We start from the raw sequence: 18,189 nt of genomic DNA, 5'->3' as shown, positions 1-18,189 counted from the left end.
AATGGAGGAGCCACAGCACTGCCCCTATGGCTGGAATCTAGGGGCATGAGAACGGCTTCACTGAGGGGTGGTGGAGCCCCACTGCCTGCAGGTTCTGTCTCCTCAAGGCCTGTGTTTTCTCACCAGGCGGGACATGGTGGGCGCCCCCTGCTGGCGGGCGGCCCTACAGCGCGGCATCACCGCGCCTGGTGAGGCCTGAGTCTCAGGATAGGAAAGCAGCTGCACACCACCATCGACCCTGCTTCCGTCACTTCCGGCTCCCAACCATGGACAGGGCAGGGGTCATCGGAAGTGGGATGGAGAGATGTGCAACTCTTCCCAGATACACCCTAGCTAGTGTCTCTGGAGGGTATGGGGCGTGGCCTGGCTGGGCGGCGCTGATTGGACGAAAGGGGCGTGGCCTGGCCGGGCGGCGCTGATTGGAAGAAAGGGGCGTGGTCCGGTTGGGCGGCGCTGATTGGACGGGCGGTTTCCCGCTTTCCGTTGGAGACCCGGAGGCTGAGGAGGCGCGGTCACACTCGACGTCCCGCGCCCGCGGAGGAGGAGGCCGCCAAGCTGGGGTTTGCGGGGCTTGAGGGGGGCGATGTGCGGGAGGGCGGGCCGAGGGCGGGCCGGGGCTGCGGGGCGGGGCGGGACAGGGAGGAGTGTGTGAGGAGCTTGAGAGGCCGAGGCCTGAGCGGCCTGGACCGTGGTGAAGAGCGTGACCACATGGCGGGGCCTTGGGGGAGGCCTGAGGGCCGAGGGAAGCGCGAGGCCGACGGCCCCTGAGCATGCGCGGTGTGGGGGGGACGGGAGCACGAGGGCCTTGGGCTCTGGGTTGGCCCCTAGTGTCACAGAACCGGTGACTTGTGCTTCCTGTGGGGACTGACTGAGGACCGGGCCGGCCTGGCCTTGTCAGGAGAGTGCGCGTGCGTGGTGTAAGCGCGTGCTCACGTCGTGGTGTAAGCGCGTGCTCACGTCGTGGTGTAAGCGCGTGCTCACGTCGTGGTAAGCGTGCTCACGTTGGTGTAAGCGCGTGCTCACGTCGTGGTGTAAGCGCGCGCTCACGCGCTTGGGTGTTTGTTGCCTTAGCCCCTGTCACGGCATCCCTTGTCCAGGGCCCAACCCTGTGTGTGAGCAGTGTTGTTCGTGCGCGCTTCCCTAGCTCCCTTATGAGTTCCATAAGGATCTTTTAACGTTTCCTCGCGCTGGGGAAGCTGGTTGCTTTTGTGTAGCTTTCCCTCTGATATGCTTGCTTGACTTTGTAGCCCATAGAACTGTTTTTTTTTGGCTTTACTGCAGTCAGCATTCTTTCAATGGCGGTGGGCGGGTAACTGGGTTATTTTTCTTTCTTAAAAAGAATAAAAGAAGTCCACCTATATAGATACTAATTAAAATTCCCTTTTCCTTGGTTGGCGCCTTTGCGGAAAAATAAGAATAGACAATAGAACCATCTGGCTAGCATAATACGTCTTTTTGACATAATTTTTCTGTGCTGTGTGTGTCATGGCTTAGAGCACTTTTGGGAAAATGCATTACTTCCAGTCGTTTGTGGAACATTATGGCAGGGCTGCTGACAGCTGCTGGCCCGTAGGAAACAAAGTGCAAACGTCTCTACAATATATTTTAAATAATGTCTTAAGTCACATTTTTAAACTGGAAATGAAATGTTTCAGTCTTCAATTTCACAGATACATTTTAACTGCAGAAAAATGGAAAAGGGGATGAAAAGGTGTTTTTATGACTATTGCAAAATAGTTGCCCTAACTGAATGTATTCATTATGGATACTTGATAGTGGGCTGGTGATTTTGGATAAGTAATAAAGACCTACTTAATTTATAAATTACATTTTATATATTCTCATTTTCTGTAACAATCACTGTCATAACCACTTTTTTGACAATCATTAGGATTGAAACAGTACTTATGTTCAAAGTGTTAAATGAGTATATTTTCATAAAAACATGTATTTTAAAATATTTTATGGTATGTTGAATTTTTCTTAGAATTAACTATTGACCTTATATATTATCATTAAAAATGTTTTAGCAACTCACATTTTTGAATAAATGTTACTCTGTTTTATAGTACTGAGCTTACCCAATATTCTAATAGTTGCTTGCTAGCTAACTGCTACCAACATAAATTTTCAATGGAAGTAACTTAAGATATAAGATAAAAGAGACTTTATTAAAAAGAAAGAGAAAGCTTATGATCTGGGAAAAGGGAGCTTGGGAATAAAATGAATATGTCTCTTGAGGAACGAAGAGAAGAGGCAGGTTTATGTAGAGGAAGCTTCTGCCCCTTCCCAAACCCTTTTTATTTTGTCTTTCTTTTGGTCAGTTTTATTCCTGATTCCTACTCTCACTATTTTATTTCTCACTATTGGTATAAATAACCCTTGTTCATAGATCCACTGTGTGAATCCTTCCACACTTTTATTATTCTCAACACATACACAGATGTACTTCACAGAATATAGCTTGATCATGTATGTAGTTTAAAATGTTCATAAACATGCTCTAGAGAGATCATCTGTGTCTCCTTTCACTTTTGTTTTTACCCTGTTTTAAGATGAGCCTCATTCTGAGATAAAGAGCAGTTGATTAAACTACACGTATAAGTGTCCAGTTGCATCCTGTGCACATTGCATTTATTTACCTACTTTGGTCCCCACCACACCTACAAAGGCAGGGTTTTTTTCCTCTTGCTGTTAGAGGCAGTGCCTCAATAAAAAATACTGTTTTTGTACTTCCATGTTTCTGTAAAACTAGAAATGGAACTACATGTTGTGAAACACAATTTTTTTTCTGTTTGCACTTTGAAAAGGGTAGAGACATTATTGATACCCATCATTTTCTATTTTCCACATTATCAGGTTTTTTATAGTTTTTGCCAGCCTAGTGAATGTTGCAGTTGGTTATCTTCTAATTACAAATTCTGTTGTAGAGGTAGCATCTTTTCCTTTTTCGTTAGCCCCTGGAGTTTTTGAGTTTCTCCTTTTCTGAATGACTTGTTCTTAATCTTTTCCACTTTCATGTTCATTTTCTCCTTGATTCCTCAGTTCTTCAGAATTATTTTAATCTATGTCTTAGGAACAAAACTAAACACATATTTATGACAGGATATATAATTTTTTTTGGTGGGGGGAGCAGTGAGACAGGGTTTCTCTGTGTAGCCCTGGCTGTCCTGGAACTCTGTAGACCAGGCTGGTCTCAAACTCAGAGATCTGCCTGCCTCTGCCTCCTGAGTGCTGGGATTAAAGGCTTGTGCCACCAACACCTGGCTAAGATACATAATTTAACTGAAGTATATGATAAATATCCAGAAAGGAATTTTAAGAAACTAGTCTGTTGGTATGACAACAATTACTCTCATATATTTAAGATCTTTAAACTGTAAACATATAGAACAGGTAATAAGGTACATAAAATGTTCTCTTTCATAGGTGTCCGTCTTCTCCTGCTGTTCTTAAATGAAGTAAAAATGCCTGTGAGACCAGACCTCCAAGTATGTAGTCCCTAGACCACAATCATTTTAATCACTCAAATAACTTTGTGTACTTCTATCTGTTGCTATATCTTTAGTAATGACAAACTTAATTTTTTAAGAAATACTGAAGAGTAGTTTAAATATGGTTTCCTTTATTAAAATAAAAGTATAGTAAGAACATAAAATATGAAAGGTATTGATTCTTTATGCTTTCAGTATTGAAAATAGTTGTTCACTGATTAGTGTATTATACGTAGATAGATTAAAGTTATAAATTGAATGATCTTACATTTTATACTTGTAGTTTACCAATAAATCTGTTTAGTGATCAGATTACAGTCTGAAAGTTTACTTATGCTGTACTATAATAGTGGAGATAGGGCTAGGCAGTGGTGGTGCATGCCTTTAATCCCAGCACTCGGGAGGCAGAGGCAGGCGGATTTCTGAGTTCGAGGCCAGCCTGGGCTAGAGAGTGAGTCCAGGAAAGGCGCGAAGCTACACAGAGAAACCCTGTCTCGAAAAAACAAAACAAAACAAAACAAAAGTAGTGGGGATAGCAGATCTGATAAAAGTCATATTAGGGTAATACTTAGGTTAATAATGTATATTATTTTAAAAGGGTAAATTTATCTTGATGCAGTTTTATTTTTAAATATCATGAAGTTTGTACTCAGATATGCTAGGATTTTGTCGATGGTGGTAAGTATAGTTACTATAATGCTGATTTGATTTTTCATTTAGTTTGTGATTTACTTGAGTCAGTGAAGATATAAATATAATGGAAACTTTGATAAAATATTTTCTATCTAAAATTGTTACTAAAGAAAATCTTTAATTTAGTAACTCTGAATAGTAATAGGCTTTTAAAAAGATATTTTATGAGCTGATTTATTTTCATTCAGAAACCATCCTTTGGTAATTTAATTGCATAAAGTGACTAATATTGTTGGCATATCTGTGCTGTTAACTATCTCTCTGCAGCAGTTGGAAAAGTTTATTGATGATGCCTTGAGAAAAAATGACTTCAAACCTTTGACAATACTTTTACAAATTGATATTTATGAAGATGTGAAGATTAAATGCAGCAAACAATTCCTCCACAAGTTGGATGACTTAATATGCAGGGTAAACACTCATTTTTGTTTAATTGTTCTTAAAATTATTACATATGATTTTAGTTTCTAGGAAGTGCTCCATTCAAAAAAAATATGAACAGAGAAAAACTTTGGACAAGACTGTTTACAATTATTTAAATGTTGTTTTATCTCACAATTTGTTTATTATTTGAGGCATCTCAACACATTGAACTTGTTTCTAAAGTAAAATTTATAACAATCTATGTTCCAAAGGCTACCATCATTAATCTGAGAGGAAAAGTTACCTATAAACAACTTTATTTTTGAAGACCCATCAGCATATTTGTGGTAGTATACAGTGCTTGGTGATTTAAAAAATAATCACAAAACAATCCAAGACCTTGGATTTGACTTAACATTTCTGAAATGTATTTATATTAAGAAAAGGTAACTACAAATTGGCTCCAGGTATCTAAGATTGGTGATGAATTATTGGTTGAATAGGAATTTCTAATCTACCTGTGGTAGCTCCTGCCTGTGATCTAGCATGTGGGATGCTGAGGCAGCAGGAATGCCACAAGTTTCAGACCTGTCTCAGCTAGACCCTGTTCTCTCAAACAAGGTCTGTCTTGAGTTTAACTCTTTAAGATGGAAGGGACAACGGCTTCCATAGGGTTACAACCCACCCTTTGACATGAGCTGGGTGGTTTGAGACAAGTTGCTTTATTAAGCCATCTCCTCACCCTTTCCATTATAAAGATAAGAATGGCTCCCTTTTAGGATTTATGAGGATTATAAATTGATTCTGCTCTTGGAACAATGTCTACCCCATACTACTTTTTATTTGCAGCAGTTTAAATACATACCTTTTGTTTTAGGAACTCAACAAAAAGGATGTCCAAGCTATTTCAAACATCTTGATATCTATTGGAAGATGTAGCAAGAATATCTTTATACTGGGACAAGCTGGACTTCTAACCATGATAAAACAAGGATTAGTCCAAAAGATAAGTACATATTCATAGGGGAATCTGATAATTATAAAAATGTCTATTAAAAAAAACGTCCAAACTGCTAAAAGTAAATTTAGGAACTTTATATAGAACTTTTGAGAGTATGTATTTTTATGATATGGGTATATGCTATAAGGACAAAGGTCAGAAGAAAACTGCACAAGTTCCTAGACAACTATGTGAATTTGATGCCAGTGGGCTTTTATTTGAATTACTTTCTGTTAGCTAAGTCATTTAGGTTGTTTACTGTCTTACCCCCACAGTAAAATATAAGACAGTGATTTTCGTATTTTCATTTGTATATAGCCAGCACATTGATTAGTACCTCGGACATATTATGTACTCATATCTGAATCAAATTAAGGTAAACTAATTCTAAAAATACCCAAATAATATAAATCATCTTGATAGTTTTAGCTAATTATAACAAGTGTATCTGTCATAGGAATTTAAAGAGGGAAGGTCTTTGTAATGAAATTAATATTAACTTCATTCCTATTTTAAACAGTGAGGAAAAAGTAAGTTAAAAAATATAAGACATTTTAAAATGTAAAATTTCTTTGATTCAATACTGGAGATTTTATTTTTAATATTATTTATTCTTAGGTTTATCGAGTAAACAAATACAAGTACATAAATTTTATTAAAATGGAATTCAAAATAACTAATATATGTATTCATCTTTACATGGTTTCCTGGTTTGAAAAGTCCAAGGAGATTATTCTGAGCCAAGGACAATCAAAAGATGAAGCTGTTATGAATATGGTAGAAGACTTATTTGATCTTTTGATGGTAAAAGTTACATTGATTGTTACAAAGCATGTGTTTATTAGAAAACTATTTATTTTGGTACTAAGAGTCATTGATAGACTGGCTAGTGACTTGGATTAATCTGTCCAGACTGTATAAAGCATTTAAGCTGGCTAGTATTAAATAATTTATTAATATATTAAATAGTTATGTTGTGAATTAAAAATTTTAATAGCTTTTGTAATGATTTATAATATTAAATTATAAATGATATATTTACTTTTTTTAGGTTGTATATGACATCAACGATGAAGGTAAAATATCTTATTTCCATCAAAACAACTTACCAGGAACTTTTAGTATAATTTTGTAATACGTATAATACTGTCTGAGGAACTCAGGATCTAATTAAAGAATCAGACTTTTTCTGTAAAGGACCAGGTAGTAAAATTTTAGACTTTGTAGGCCAAGAGAAAAAAAAATGCAGACATTAGGTAAGTATTTCATATAAGAAAACAAATTTCAAAATTGATTTATGGATACAATTGAGAATGTTTTGTATTATGGATTTGCTAATGAGGCAGAAAATAGTATTTTTGCATCTTCTTAGGGATCAAAGTTTTTGTTTTAAAAATTAACGTGTTTATAATGAAATTTTATGTATATCACATAGAAAATTCCAGTATTTGGCCTTATCTTTAGGAAAAAATCTGTCAGTTGAGGAATATTTTAATTGAAAATGACCATCACCTAGAAGTATTAATCAAATTCCGATACTCTCTGAAATGTTTGCTATTTAGAATCTCTGCTCTTCAGAATGTCATTACAATAAAGTAATTATTTCCCCTGAAAGTGATATGGAAGCTCCTCAACCACACAATAAAATGGACTTTGAATGTGGCAGTTTTACTTTTTACTAAAATCAATGTCCCAAAATATTGACAGACCTCCAAGTTCAAGTTTGGAAAAAACAGAATGCCCTCTGCATATATTTGTGAAGGAATGATTATATCATTATATATATATCCCGCTTTGAGACAGAATCTCACATAGCCCAAGCCACCTTATGTAGCTGACAGGCCTTTAGTTCCTGATTGTCTTGCTGCCACCTTACTGAGTGTTGGGATTACAGGCATGTGTCCAAAATGCCTGGCTGAGATATTTTCATGTGTTCACTCTTTCAGAAACATAGAAAACATGTAATGCCTTTCCAGTGTGTCAAAATGTGAATGTGAAATGTGTTCACAAAAGTAGAGTGGCTTCAGTGGCAGTCGTTTGCCAGATAATCCACTTACCTTGGTAGCGTGGTCAAGGTAAATTGTAGTACTTTTTCATTGGGACCTCCAGCCTGCAAATAATGACATGGAGACATTAATTATAAAAGCTTGACCTTAGCTTAGGCTTTTTACTAACTAATTTTTAGAACTTAAATTAACCCATAGTTTTTAATCTACATACTTCCACGAGGTCCTGTAACACATGTGTCTGGCTGGCATCCTGCTTCCTCTGTGTCTGGCTGGCAACCCTGCCTTTCTTCTTCACAGAGTTTTCTCTCTGCCCAGAAGTCCTATCTATACTTTCCTGCCTCGCTATTGGCCATTCAGCTTTTTATTACACCAATCACAGCAATATATCTTTATGGAGCATACAAATATCTCACAACAGTGAATGCAGAGTTTTTTTTATTTCCTTCTTAATTACTATTTACTCATATCACTTAACACACAATAAATATATCTTTATCTATGCATATGTGTTTTACAGAATGAATACAGCAGAATTCAAGAGATCTTAGAACTGGGCTCTGATGGAAATATAATAGGCACTGTGTTAATAAAATAATCCAAACTGCCACCAGGAAAGACACTGCTGTCTTAAATATCAGGTCATGGGAGAGTCAGGATTGAGAGCAAAGATACTGCCAACTGTAGAGACAAGAGCAGTGGGGCTTAGGTCCAGATTGAATGAGCCAAGTGGATTGGCAGACAGCAGTCAAATAGACCACCCTAGCAGTGGGATACTGAGTTAAATTACCAAGGATAGCTGAGAGTTCTCTGCTTGTTGGTATTTGACCCATATATCGGGCATCAGATGACAGTTCAGTTGTGGGGCCATTGCTATAACAGTGCTAAATTTCTCCCACTTTATGGAGGCCAGGTGAGGGAATTTTGCACCCTTTCCTTGGTCTGGCTAGCTGATAAGTTCTTGGGCCGGCTTTCCCTGATAGATTTGAATACATCCATGGGCCTGTATAGCCTTGACACACCTTGAAAAATTGAAGAGTGGTCCCCTTTATATACTCAGGAATAATTTGTTTTGGGGTGCTGTTCATGCATCCACATAGGCAATCAGTTATCCTGCACCCTCAAAATGGAGTCAAAAGCTGCTAATAAATTGAGTCTGAAAAAACAGGTTGTGCTGTTTTGTTTTGTTCTTACAATGTGGGGTAACTTAAGAGAGTAGGATATAGCCTGATATCTACAGATCTGCTTCTCACTTTACCTTTTGGTAGTATGGGAAATGTGTAAAGCAGTGTGGTGGTTGTGAGCTTGTATATTTGCCTTTCTACAATGTCACAATTTGTTGAATAATAAATTCATGGTATGGTAGATTCATTGGCAGCAATCTGCAAGTAATTTGCTTTCTTTGATAGCCCTGAGCAAGGCAAATATAGGTCTTTTTTATTTCGATCTTTGTTAGAAACATTTAAACCCTCAGATGACACACACTCTACCTATCACACATAAACACACACATGAGTATGTTTATGTATGTGTAGGTTACATAATGGCTGCAAAGTGTTATAGGGGATGCAACAAAGTTGCAAAAAGTTCTAAGAGGTCAAGACTGGGAGACTGATAGGGATGCAGAGTCTCTGTAGGAATAATGAGTTCATGAACCCAGGCTGCAGGGCTGGTGGGATTCTGCTGCTGCCATAGACTATAGGAACAAGGTATGATGGAGTTTATAGAGACAAGGGACAAGACCCAGGTCCAGATGAATGAATAGGTTGACAGACAGTGAGGATGGACAGGTTGCAATATAATTAGGCCATGTCAGCTATGGGGATGGAGCCAAGATGAGGTCCCTGGGGCAGTCAGGAAGAAGTTCCTTGTCAGTTCTTTGACACAAAAACCAGGTGATCAGGCTGGTGTTCCCATCAGAATGTCAGGTGTCTTCTAGAAGCGAGACAGTCACACCCATTCTTCAGTCTGCTATGTCACTAAATTCTCAGGCCTGGCTTTCCCGATAGGAGTTTAATACACCCATTTACTTCTACAGTCTCAATTTACTTGAATCAATGTATAGAGTGCCACTCTTTGTGCTTTGGAGAATAAGTTATGCTTGTACCTTATGGGTGACACTGGAAGGATGGTGGTGTCAGTGTGTCCACCATGTGTAGAGTCATCTGTCCTCCAAATGGAATCAAATGCTGCTAGCTGCTAGTAAACCAGTCTCTCAGGGCAGGATATGTTGTACAACATGTATAAATTAGGGTAGACCACCTGAACTTAACAATGGTGTTACTAAATACCATTCAGTAACACCAGTTACCAAAACAATTTTATTGCACTCTAGATTCACAAGCACTGTGCCCTCTTATGATTGGAAGTTAAATTCACTAACCAACATTCTCGGTTCTAACAAAAGTTGGTAACAAGGTTGAGGATGGATCTTGTTGAGAATAATTTTTAGTCTGGCTTTTTGTATGAAAGATGATAAAGTTTGCCAGTGCTGGGACATTTGTCTGCTGTATGGTTGGCAGGCAAGAATCTCAGGTACTATTTGTGATAAAAATGAAGTTTGCCTTTGGTACTACTTTTAGTAAATGGGATAGATACAGATGTTTTCCACAGGGTGCCTGCTCAAAACTATTTCTGCTTTACAAAATCAGCAGAATTGAATTTGTATGCTATAGTTTGTCAGCTTTATTTTTTTTTAAGCTGAGGCAAACAAAAGTTATTTTAATCTTTAAAACTTTTTTAAATAATGTTTTTTCATTTATTTTACATAACTTGTCAGCTTTTGAACTAATGGAACAAAATTTTCAGTGATAAAAGAGTGAAGATTATATTACAGCTTGTCACCTTTTATATAGACAGCTATTATTGTGCTAAGTACCTAGGTCCAGGTTACTTATTATTTCTTCTACCTGTAGACTTCCTCATGATTGGTAACTGAGGCTGGTTAATCACTTACATAGCTATTTATTGTTCTCAAAGGCAAAATGTGTTAAGCAAATTAATGATTTAAATAATAGTTAATGCTACCTTTTCGTTAATTGTGTTTTTATATTTAGCATAACAATTTAAATTCTCAAGAAAAACAGTCCTAAGAGTACTAACATTGTAAACTAAGCCCCCTCCTACTGTAAAGTTAATCATATAGCTTTTCATCTGAGTTGTTTTTGTTGAGTATGGTTACTTTGAAAAACTGTAATTTTGCTTTTGCAGTATTTTCATTGCTGAAACTTTTCAAATCTGTTATTAAGCGGCATGTAGTAAGTTCCTCTGAATACATTTATTATTAATAACCCATTTTCAAAAGAAGAGGTTTTAAATTGTTTTAATTTTTTTTATACACTATATCTTGACCATGTTTTCCCATCTGTCAACTCCTCCCAGATCCTTCCCACTTCCCTGTCTACTCAACTTCATTCATTTTTCTCTTTCTCTCTGTCCCTCCCTCCCTCAAGAAAAAAAAATGAAAAATGAAAGTAATAATAGAAAACAAAAGGTGCCTTCCCAACAAAACAAAACATGAAGTCGATTTTATGTTGATCCCCTACTCCTGGGCATGGGGCCTGCCTGGGGTGTAGTTGATAATACCCAGTAACATTCCTTTGGGGAAAAAAACCAAACAACAACAACAAAAATGATTTCCCAGCAGGTATCAAAAGCAAATAGCTAACAGGTGAGGATTAAACAACAACAATAACCAAAAAAAAGAAAAAGAAAAAAAAACCCTCAATCTCAAGTCATTTAGAAATAGATTCATGAGAGTTATGTTTTCTTTTATAAAATGTTTGAGGTATGACTAAAAGTTAATGAGCTTAGTTTCATAAACACCTCAGATAACAAGTGACTGTTAAATTGATTTAAAATTAGCATCTGCTAATAATTTATCATTTTTATTCAGGTAAAAAACAAGTATTGGAAAGTTTCATACCTCACATCTGTGCCCTGGTTATTGATTCAAGAGTGAATATTTGTATTCAGCAGGAGGTAACTGTCTTTTAAAACCTAAAAATGAGAAAGTAAATGATAAAATGAAAAAAACAACTTAGACTAAGTTTCTTAAGTTAATTTCATTTCTGTTGTCTGAATAACTCATTGTTTGACAATGTATATTCTAAATATTCATTAAAAATCCATAACTGGATTTATGTATGTATATCACTAATGTGAGACCCTATACTCCTAGGTCCTGGGTCCTAGGAGTTCTCTAGTATGTAAATGCCAAAATAGCATGTAGTAAAATTATATGTGTACATGCATATGTATAACCATAAGAGCAAAAAGTAGGTAACCTTTTCCTTGTTCCCTTAGATATTAGAATAGTTAACGTGTTACTTTACAGTGGGTGTGAAAGCTTCAGTAAAGGAGTCATCCTGCACTGAAGTTGCATTTTAGGCCAGATGTCCTTTCCCTCACCTGACTTATGCTCCCTACTTAGAAAGCATGAATAAGAGAAAACCTGGACTTTTGAGTTCATATACCTATTTCTCCAAATGCTTCTTGGAAAACAAAGTTACTTTTTTTTCTCTTCTAGGCTCTAAAAAAAATGAATTTGATGCTTGACAGAATACCTCAAGATGCCAACAAAATACTTTCTAACCAAGAAATACTAACTCTCATGTAATAATTTTTAATAACTTGTTTTGATTAATTGTTCAATTTAGCAATTGTAAGAAACATGACAGCCACAGTTTGAATTAAATAATCAAGATTGACGATCTTATAATTTTTGATATAATATAGTGATTATATTTTCTCCAAAAGTCAGTTATACTTGTCAATTGTAAATTTTAAGGTTTTTATTCCCCCAAAACATAATGGGCTTTCTATCTAATTAATATTACTTTAGTATATACTTTCTTATTTTAATTCACAGGAGTAATATGGGAGAAAGGATTTTAAATGTAGGAGGTAAGTATCTCTTTCCAAGATTTGAAATCACTTCAAATTTATGAATGTTATATACCTTTGACAATGTTATTAGCCTTCATGTTACTAGGATAATACACCAAAAGAATTATAATCTGTTTATGTAAACCAAAGGAAAAATTTTAGATTAGTATAAAGGCATGTCTTGGAACAAATAATATGATATGTCATGACAACAAAAATTAGAGAAATGTAATTGAGCCTAGTGATAGTTATGATGGTAACTTAATGTTCCAATTATTAGAATTACTTGTGCTAAAAATTTTCTTAAATGACTCTTTTTTTCCCATTTATTTTATGTGCATTGGTGTTTTGCCTGTGTATATGTCTGTGTGAGGGTCCCCTAGAACTGGAGTTACAGACAGTTGTGAGCTGCCATGTGGGTGCTGGGTATTGAACCTGGGTCCTCTGGAAGAGCAGTCAGTGCTCTTAACCGCTAAGCCATCTATCTCTCCAGCCCCATCTTAAATGACTCTTATTGAAATATAATGTCTGATATTTTTATAGTTGATAAACAGTTTTTAAACAATATATTTACTTCAAAGAACTTAAGTTCTCATAAGATTTCTGTGAATAAATTTTGACTTAGTGATTTATATGTAAAGTATGGCTTTAATATGTACTCCAGGATAACTCTAAACATCATAACAAAAATTTTTCATGTTGTATAAATTGTTTTTCAATTTGCAATTATAATTAAGTGGTAGAGTCTTAGAAGATTTAGGGGTTTCTTTGACTTTTAAAAAATTAACTATAAAAAATGAATATTTTTTTTTTTTTTTTTGGTTTTTTGAGACAAGGTTTTTCTGTGTAGCTTTGCACTTTTCCTGGGACTCACTCTGTAGCCCAGGCCTCAAACTCACAGAGATCCGCCTGCCTCTGCCTCCCTAGTGCTGGGATTAAAGGTGTGGTCCACCACTGCCTGGCAAAAAATGAATAATTTAGTAAACTAAATAAATATTTTCTTTTTCTCTTGGTTTTATGCCTTACAAAGTCAAGTTTTATAAGCTTAATGTTTAAGAATTTTGAACTCTACATTGACTAACAATTTTTTAAGACTATGAATTACAGGTAGGCATCGTGGAAGCTTTGTGCAGAATGACTACAGAAAAACGGAGACAAGAACTGGCACGTCAGTGGTTTTCCATGGATTTTATTGCTAATGCATTTAAAGAAATTAAAGACTGTGAATTTGAAACAGTAAGTAGTATAAAATAATAAGTTTAGTAAAGATTTTTGTGTAAGTTTGATTTTTAAAACCATCTTTCTTTTTTGAAAACTAGGATTGCAGGATATTTCTCAACTTGGTAAATGGCATGCTTGGTGATAAGAGAAGGTAAGCTGGATGCAGCACATAGCCATTGTTGGTAAGGAAGTCGAGTTGAGCCCAGTTAGGGTGTTTATAAATACAATTTTTATTGCACTGTGAATATTTATTCAAGACAGTATTTATGTTAACATACAGTAAATTAGCACACTGCTAACCTGAAATACTCTTCTGATGGCTTCATTTGGCTTTGTGTTTGGAAGAAAAAATACATTTTATCTAATTCATGTTAGTAACTGAGTGTCCAAATTTGGTTTACTCAGCTTCAGAATTTTATGTATATTATTATTTGGTGTTTGAGGAATGATAAAAATCAGTTTACATATCTACATGCTGGAGTGAAAATGTATAGTAAACAAGTCATCCTACTGTTTAAGTAACATAAGTAGAATTTTTAATATTTAATACCAGAAACGAGCATAAACTAATAGAAAATATAAATTATACCATTAGAATTTATTTGTATGGGTGTTTTTACCTGCATGTATGTGCTCTATGTGTGGGGGACCAGCCCCCACCATTATTTCCCCCAGGGACTCTTGAGAAATGAGGGATAAGAGATTTAGTTAGAAATAGAGAGGTGAGAGAAAACACAGGATAGACTCAGGTGGGCCTGGATCCTTATCCACTGGCCCAGAACTTTATTCCCAAAATCTCTTTATAACAATGCCAAGGGGTGGAACAAAAGGCCTCCCCCTCGCTAGTTACAAAACACTTACACTCAGGCCTGTGGTCCAATCATCTCTTTATGCAGACCTGCTGGGTAAAGCTACTAGGAAACCTGAAAATGGGCTCCCACATCCATGTACATGCAGTTCTGAAACAGGAGGAAGAGAGAGTTGGATCAGCTGGAAATGGAGTGAACAGAAGGTTGTAAGAAGCCATATGGGTGCTGGGAATTGAACTCTGGTGCCCTGGAAGGAACAGCAAGTGCTCTTGACTGCTGAGCCATCTCTCCAGCCCAGAGCAACAGCATGATAATACCTGGCTCCAGTGGATGATGTTCTGAAATAAATCATGTTTGCTTTATTTACTAAGAAAGTGAAAGATAGGGTTAGAGTTAAAGTCAATGAGTCATGTTGCCTGCATTTGAATCATAAGTTCATGTCTGTTCTATTCTGTAAGTTATTGAACCTTACTATCTTCAGTTTCCTTCACTGAATCTTAAGAATACTAATAATCCTTACTGCTTATGTTTGTTTGAGACTGACAGAACATACATAGTATCTTGCCATGAAAATGCTCTAAGAATTTAACCACTTTTACTGTCAGTGACTCATATCTACTTTTTACCCATCCAAGTCCTGTGGGATCTTCCATTGTATTAATACATACTGAATTTAGAAATACTTGTTCATATTTGAAGGAGTATATTTTTAAAATTGGTGTAATTCCTTTAGTCAAAGTGGTAAGTAAATAGTATCTTTAAAGTAATAATGCTTTTCTTTACCTAAACAAATTCCAATAAATATTTGTTTACAGTAGTAATGGCCTGGCTTGGCTTGGTGGTTTTTACCTATTGACCTCAGCTACTTGCTTCAAGTTTGCAGCAGGGGTACCAAATTTGAGGCCAGCCCAGACAACAGTGAGACTATCTCAAAAATTGGATTAAAGAGATTATTTTATTTAAAATTTTATAACCAGTTTCTGATTTATCTTCAATTCTATATATTGTTTTTATGCTTGAACAAGTTAATTCTGGGAAGGTAGATTTATTTTTTCCTAAACTGTTTTGTGTTTTAGAGTCTTTACATTTCCTTGCTTGTCAGCATTTCTTGATAAATATGAGGTAAGTTTTAAATTTATCCAAACTTGAGTTATTAGATACTTTTTATGTAAAAATTAAATGGATTATGGATTATATAATGATTTAAAACATTAAAAGTACTAGATTTAGATGATGCTACAGCTAACTGGTCCTGTACATTATAGTGACAGCAGGAAAAATATGAACCAGCTCACCTTAGCCAAGAAAAAGAGCAAGGCTGTAGTTCTCCGCATTTTCTCCTCTCCTTAAAGGCATTACTGCTTACATTTATGTGGGGCGTTTACCCACCACCCCCACAGCTTCCCAGAGTTTTCTTGAGTGCGAGCAGCAGGAAATATTAGATAGAAGGATTTATAGCGGAGAATCTTGTGGAGATAAACAGATAGAAAAGAAAGGACAGCCTCGAGAGGGCCTGGAACCTATTCCAACGGGCCCCGACTGTCTCTGGCCCAGGGTTTTTATAGAGACACCAAGGGGTGGAGCAAAAGACCTCTCCCCAGCACAGCAAGTGCAGCCATCTCAGACACTGCATCAGGCCCGTGTCCTGATCATCCTCTATTCGGACCTGCTGGTAAAGCACGAGAACCCAGAACGGCTCCACACATTTATAAGTATATTCAAACTGTTTTCAATCTCCAGTAATCCTTAAAATATTTTAATTTTTGGATCTAATGTCTGTGTAAAGCATTTAAGTAGCATTTTCCTGTTCTAAACTATCTAAATGTTAATGCATTTCTTCTGTCTTCATCTTCTTACACTTTATCTATTGAAAGTATTCAGGGACTATTCTACTTTATACAAGTTTTGACAGATTCTAGAATTTAAAAAACCTCAAATCATTCAGTCATGACTATAACCTGATGGCAATTTTTCAGGTTTTGTAAGCATAATATATACTAGTTTTATGTATTATATTAGTTGCAGATACCATCAGATGAAAAACTTGAGGAATTTTGGATCGATTTTAATCTGGGAAGCCAGACTTTGTCATTCTACATTGCTGGAGATGATGATGTAAGCTCTTACCCCCCTTTATGTTACTCTCTATGCACATGAAGAAAATTCTTGAAATTTACTTTTGGAATGCGTGTTTGTATACTCTTTAGAGCCATTCTTTTGATAGATGTCAACATTAGCTTTTTATTATTTTAAGGATGTATAATCTATCAAGCTAATTAAAATGAAATTATTTGATTTTTTGCTATAATAAAATGAGAGATAAATTTTAACATTATTTTAACAAAAACCTTTCAAAAATGGATGTTGACAGTATTTATTCTTTTGGTCACATGAACAAAATGATCAGCATTAGAAAACACAGCATGGAGGCTGTTCAGTGGTACAGTGCTTAGCAGGCACAAGGCCTTTGGCCACTCAGGCACTCCATGAGAACAGCATTGTCAGATGACAATTGGTCTTACTCAATCGTGAAACCTCCTGGGAAGAAGTGAGGGAATCTCTACTTATATAGTGGCATATAAATGTGAATTTTAACTCTCTGTTGTATCATAGCCTTTGGAAGTGGGATATTTCTTGTTGTCTTGTTTGTTATATGGGGAAAGGTATTAGAGTTATTTGTTTCCTAGCTATCACTTCGTATTTGGTACAGTGGCATACATCTGGCTCAGACTGTGTAGTCACTCCCAAATTCTGACAGAGTTGATCAGCACATACTAACCTGGTTGTGGCTGCTGATGTAAGCAGACTCTTAACTTTTTAAATATATCTTTAAAGTCCTACTTCCTTCATACATAAAATTTTTTATAAGTGAATATTAGCTAGTACTTTTTAGAGTTTTTGCATACGTTTTAGAATACCTTCATAGAATGCTTATTTTCAGCAACTATTAGAGTGTAGTTATTGTAGTTTTTGATAAAGTCTTGTTCTTGATTCCATTTGGTCTACTAGATGATCTAGAACAGAAAATAAGCAATCATACTATAGTATACATAATAGGGAATGTATAAGTCCATCTATAAATTGTTCTAAATACCGATTAAGATGTTGGGACATTCTTCCCAGAATTACACTTTTAATTCTCTTTTCTTTCAATCTCTGTAGTAATATGTTCTTCCTGTACTCCTTACTTTCCCTAGAAACCTTTCTCCACATAGTGGCAAGTTACACCCCCTTCTGTATCTCTTTAATGTAGCATAAAGGATTTTACAGCCTTGGTACCTGGATATCCCTCCGAGATATCATAGCATTCTCCATCTTCAAGCCACCACATTTCAAATCTTACATGATGTTTTTGCCCTAGGGACACCTTTTGCAGATCCTTGAAACCTAGTTTCTGTGATAGTTTAACTGTCAACTTGACATAGCCTAGAATTACTTGGAGAGTTTTAATGAGGAACTAGATTATGTCAGTCTGTGGGCATGTCTGAGGAGGGGGAAGATGGTTTTGATTTTTAATTAATGTTGGAAGCCATCTGGTGCCATTCCCTAGGCGGCGGGGGTTGGGGGGCAGGTAAGCAGAGTACAGAACAAGCAAGGATCTATGTGTTGATTCTCTCTCTGCTCTGGAATGTGGATGTGATGCTTCAAGGTCTTGCCTTGACTTCCTCACAGTTATGAACTGTAACCTAGAACTGTAAGTCAAATAAATCCTTCCT

The 18,189-nt window shown here is 36.4% G+C and overlaps 1 protein-coding gene across 3 annotated transcripts in view; it reads left to right on the top strand.

The window, feature by feature from the left end:
• Window positions 1-470: 470 nt before the first annotated feature.
• The window catches only part of Sycp2 (synaptonemal complex protein 2), a 58,426-nt gene continuing 40,707 nt past the window's right edge, over window positions 471-18,189 (top strand). For all 3 annotated transcript variants that reach the window (XM_037205451.1, XM_037205450.1, XM_028857289.2), the window contains exons 1-13: window positions 471-560; window positions 3,430-3,491; window positions 4,455-4,598; window positions 5,428-5,556; window positions 6,250-6,354; window positions 6,602-6,626; window positions 11,452-11,537; window positions 12,085-12,170; window positions 12,427-12,461; window positions 13,537-13,679; window positions 13,763-13,815; window positions 15,550-15,595; window positions 16,493-16,588. In XM_037205451.1, coding sequence (XP_037061346.1) covers window positions 3,468-3,491; window positions 4,455-4,598; window positions 5,428-5,556; window positions 6,250-6,354; window positions 6,602-6,626; window positions 11,452-11,537; window positions 12,085-12,170; window positions 12,427-12,461; window positions 13,537-13,679; window positions 13,763-13,815; window positions 15,550-15,595; window positions 16,493-16,588 — 972 coding nt within the window. In that variant the 5' untranslated portion in view covers window positions 471-560; window positions 3,430-3,467. The remainder of the gene's footprint in view (window positions 561-3,429; window positions 3,492-4,454; window positions 4,599-5,427; window positions 5,557-6,249; window positions 6,355-6,601; window positions 6,627-11,451; window positions 11,538-12,084; window positions 12,171-12,426; window positions 12,462-13,536; window positions 13,680-13,762; window positions 13,816-15,549; window positions 15,596-16,492; window positions 16,589-18,189) is intronic.

Source organism: Peromyscus leucopus, chromosome 4 (assembly GCF_004664715.2).
Source record: "Peromyscus leucopus breed LL Stock chromosome 4, UCI_PerLeu_2.1, whole genome shotgun sequence".
Lineage (NCBI taxonomy): Eukaryota > Metazoa > Chordata > Mammalia > Rodentia > Cricetidae > Peromyscus > Peromyscus leucopus.
This window is presented reverse-complemented; position numbering and strand designations above follow the sequence as displayed.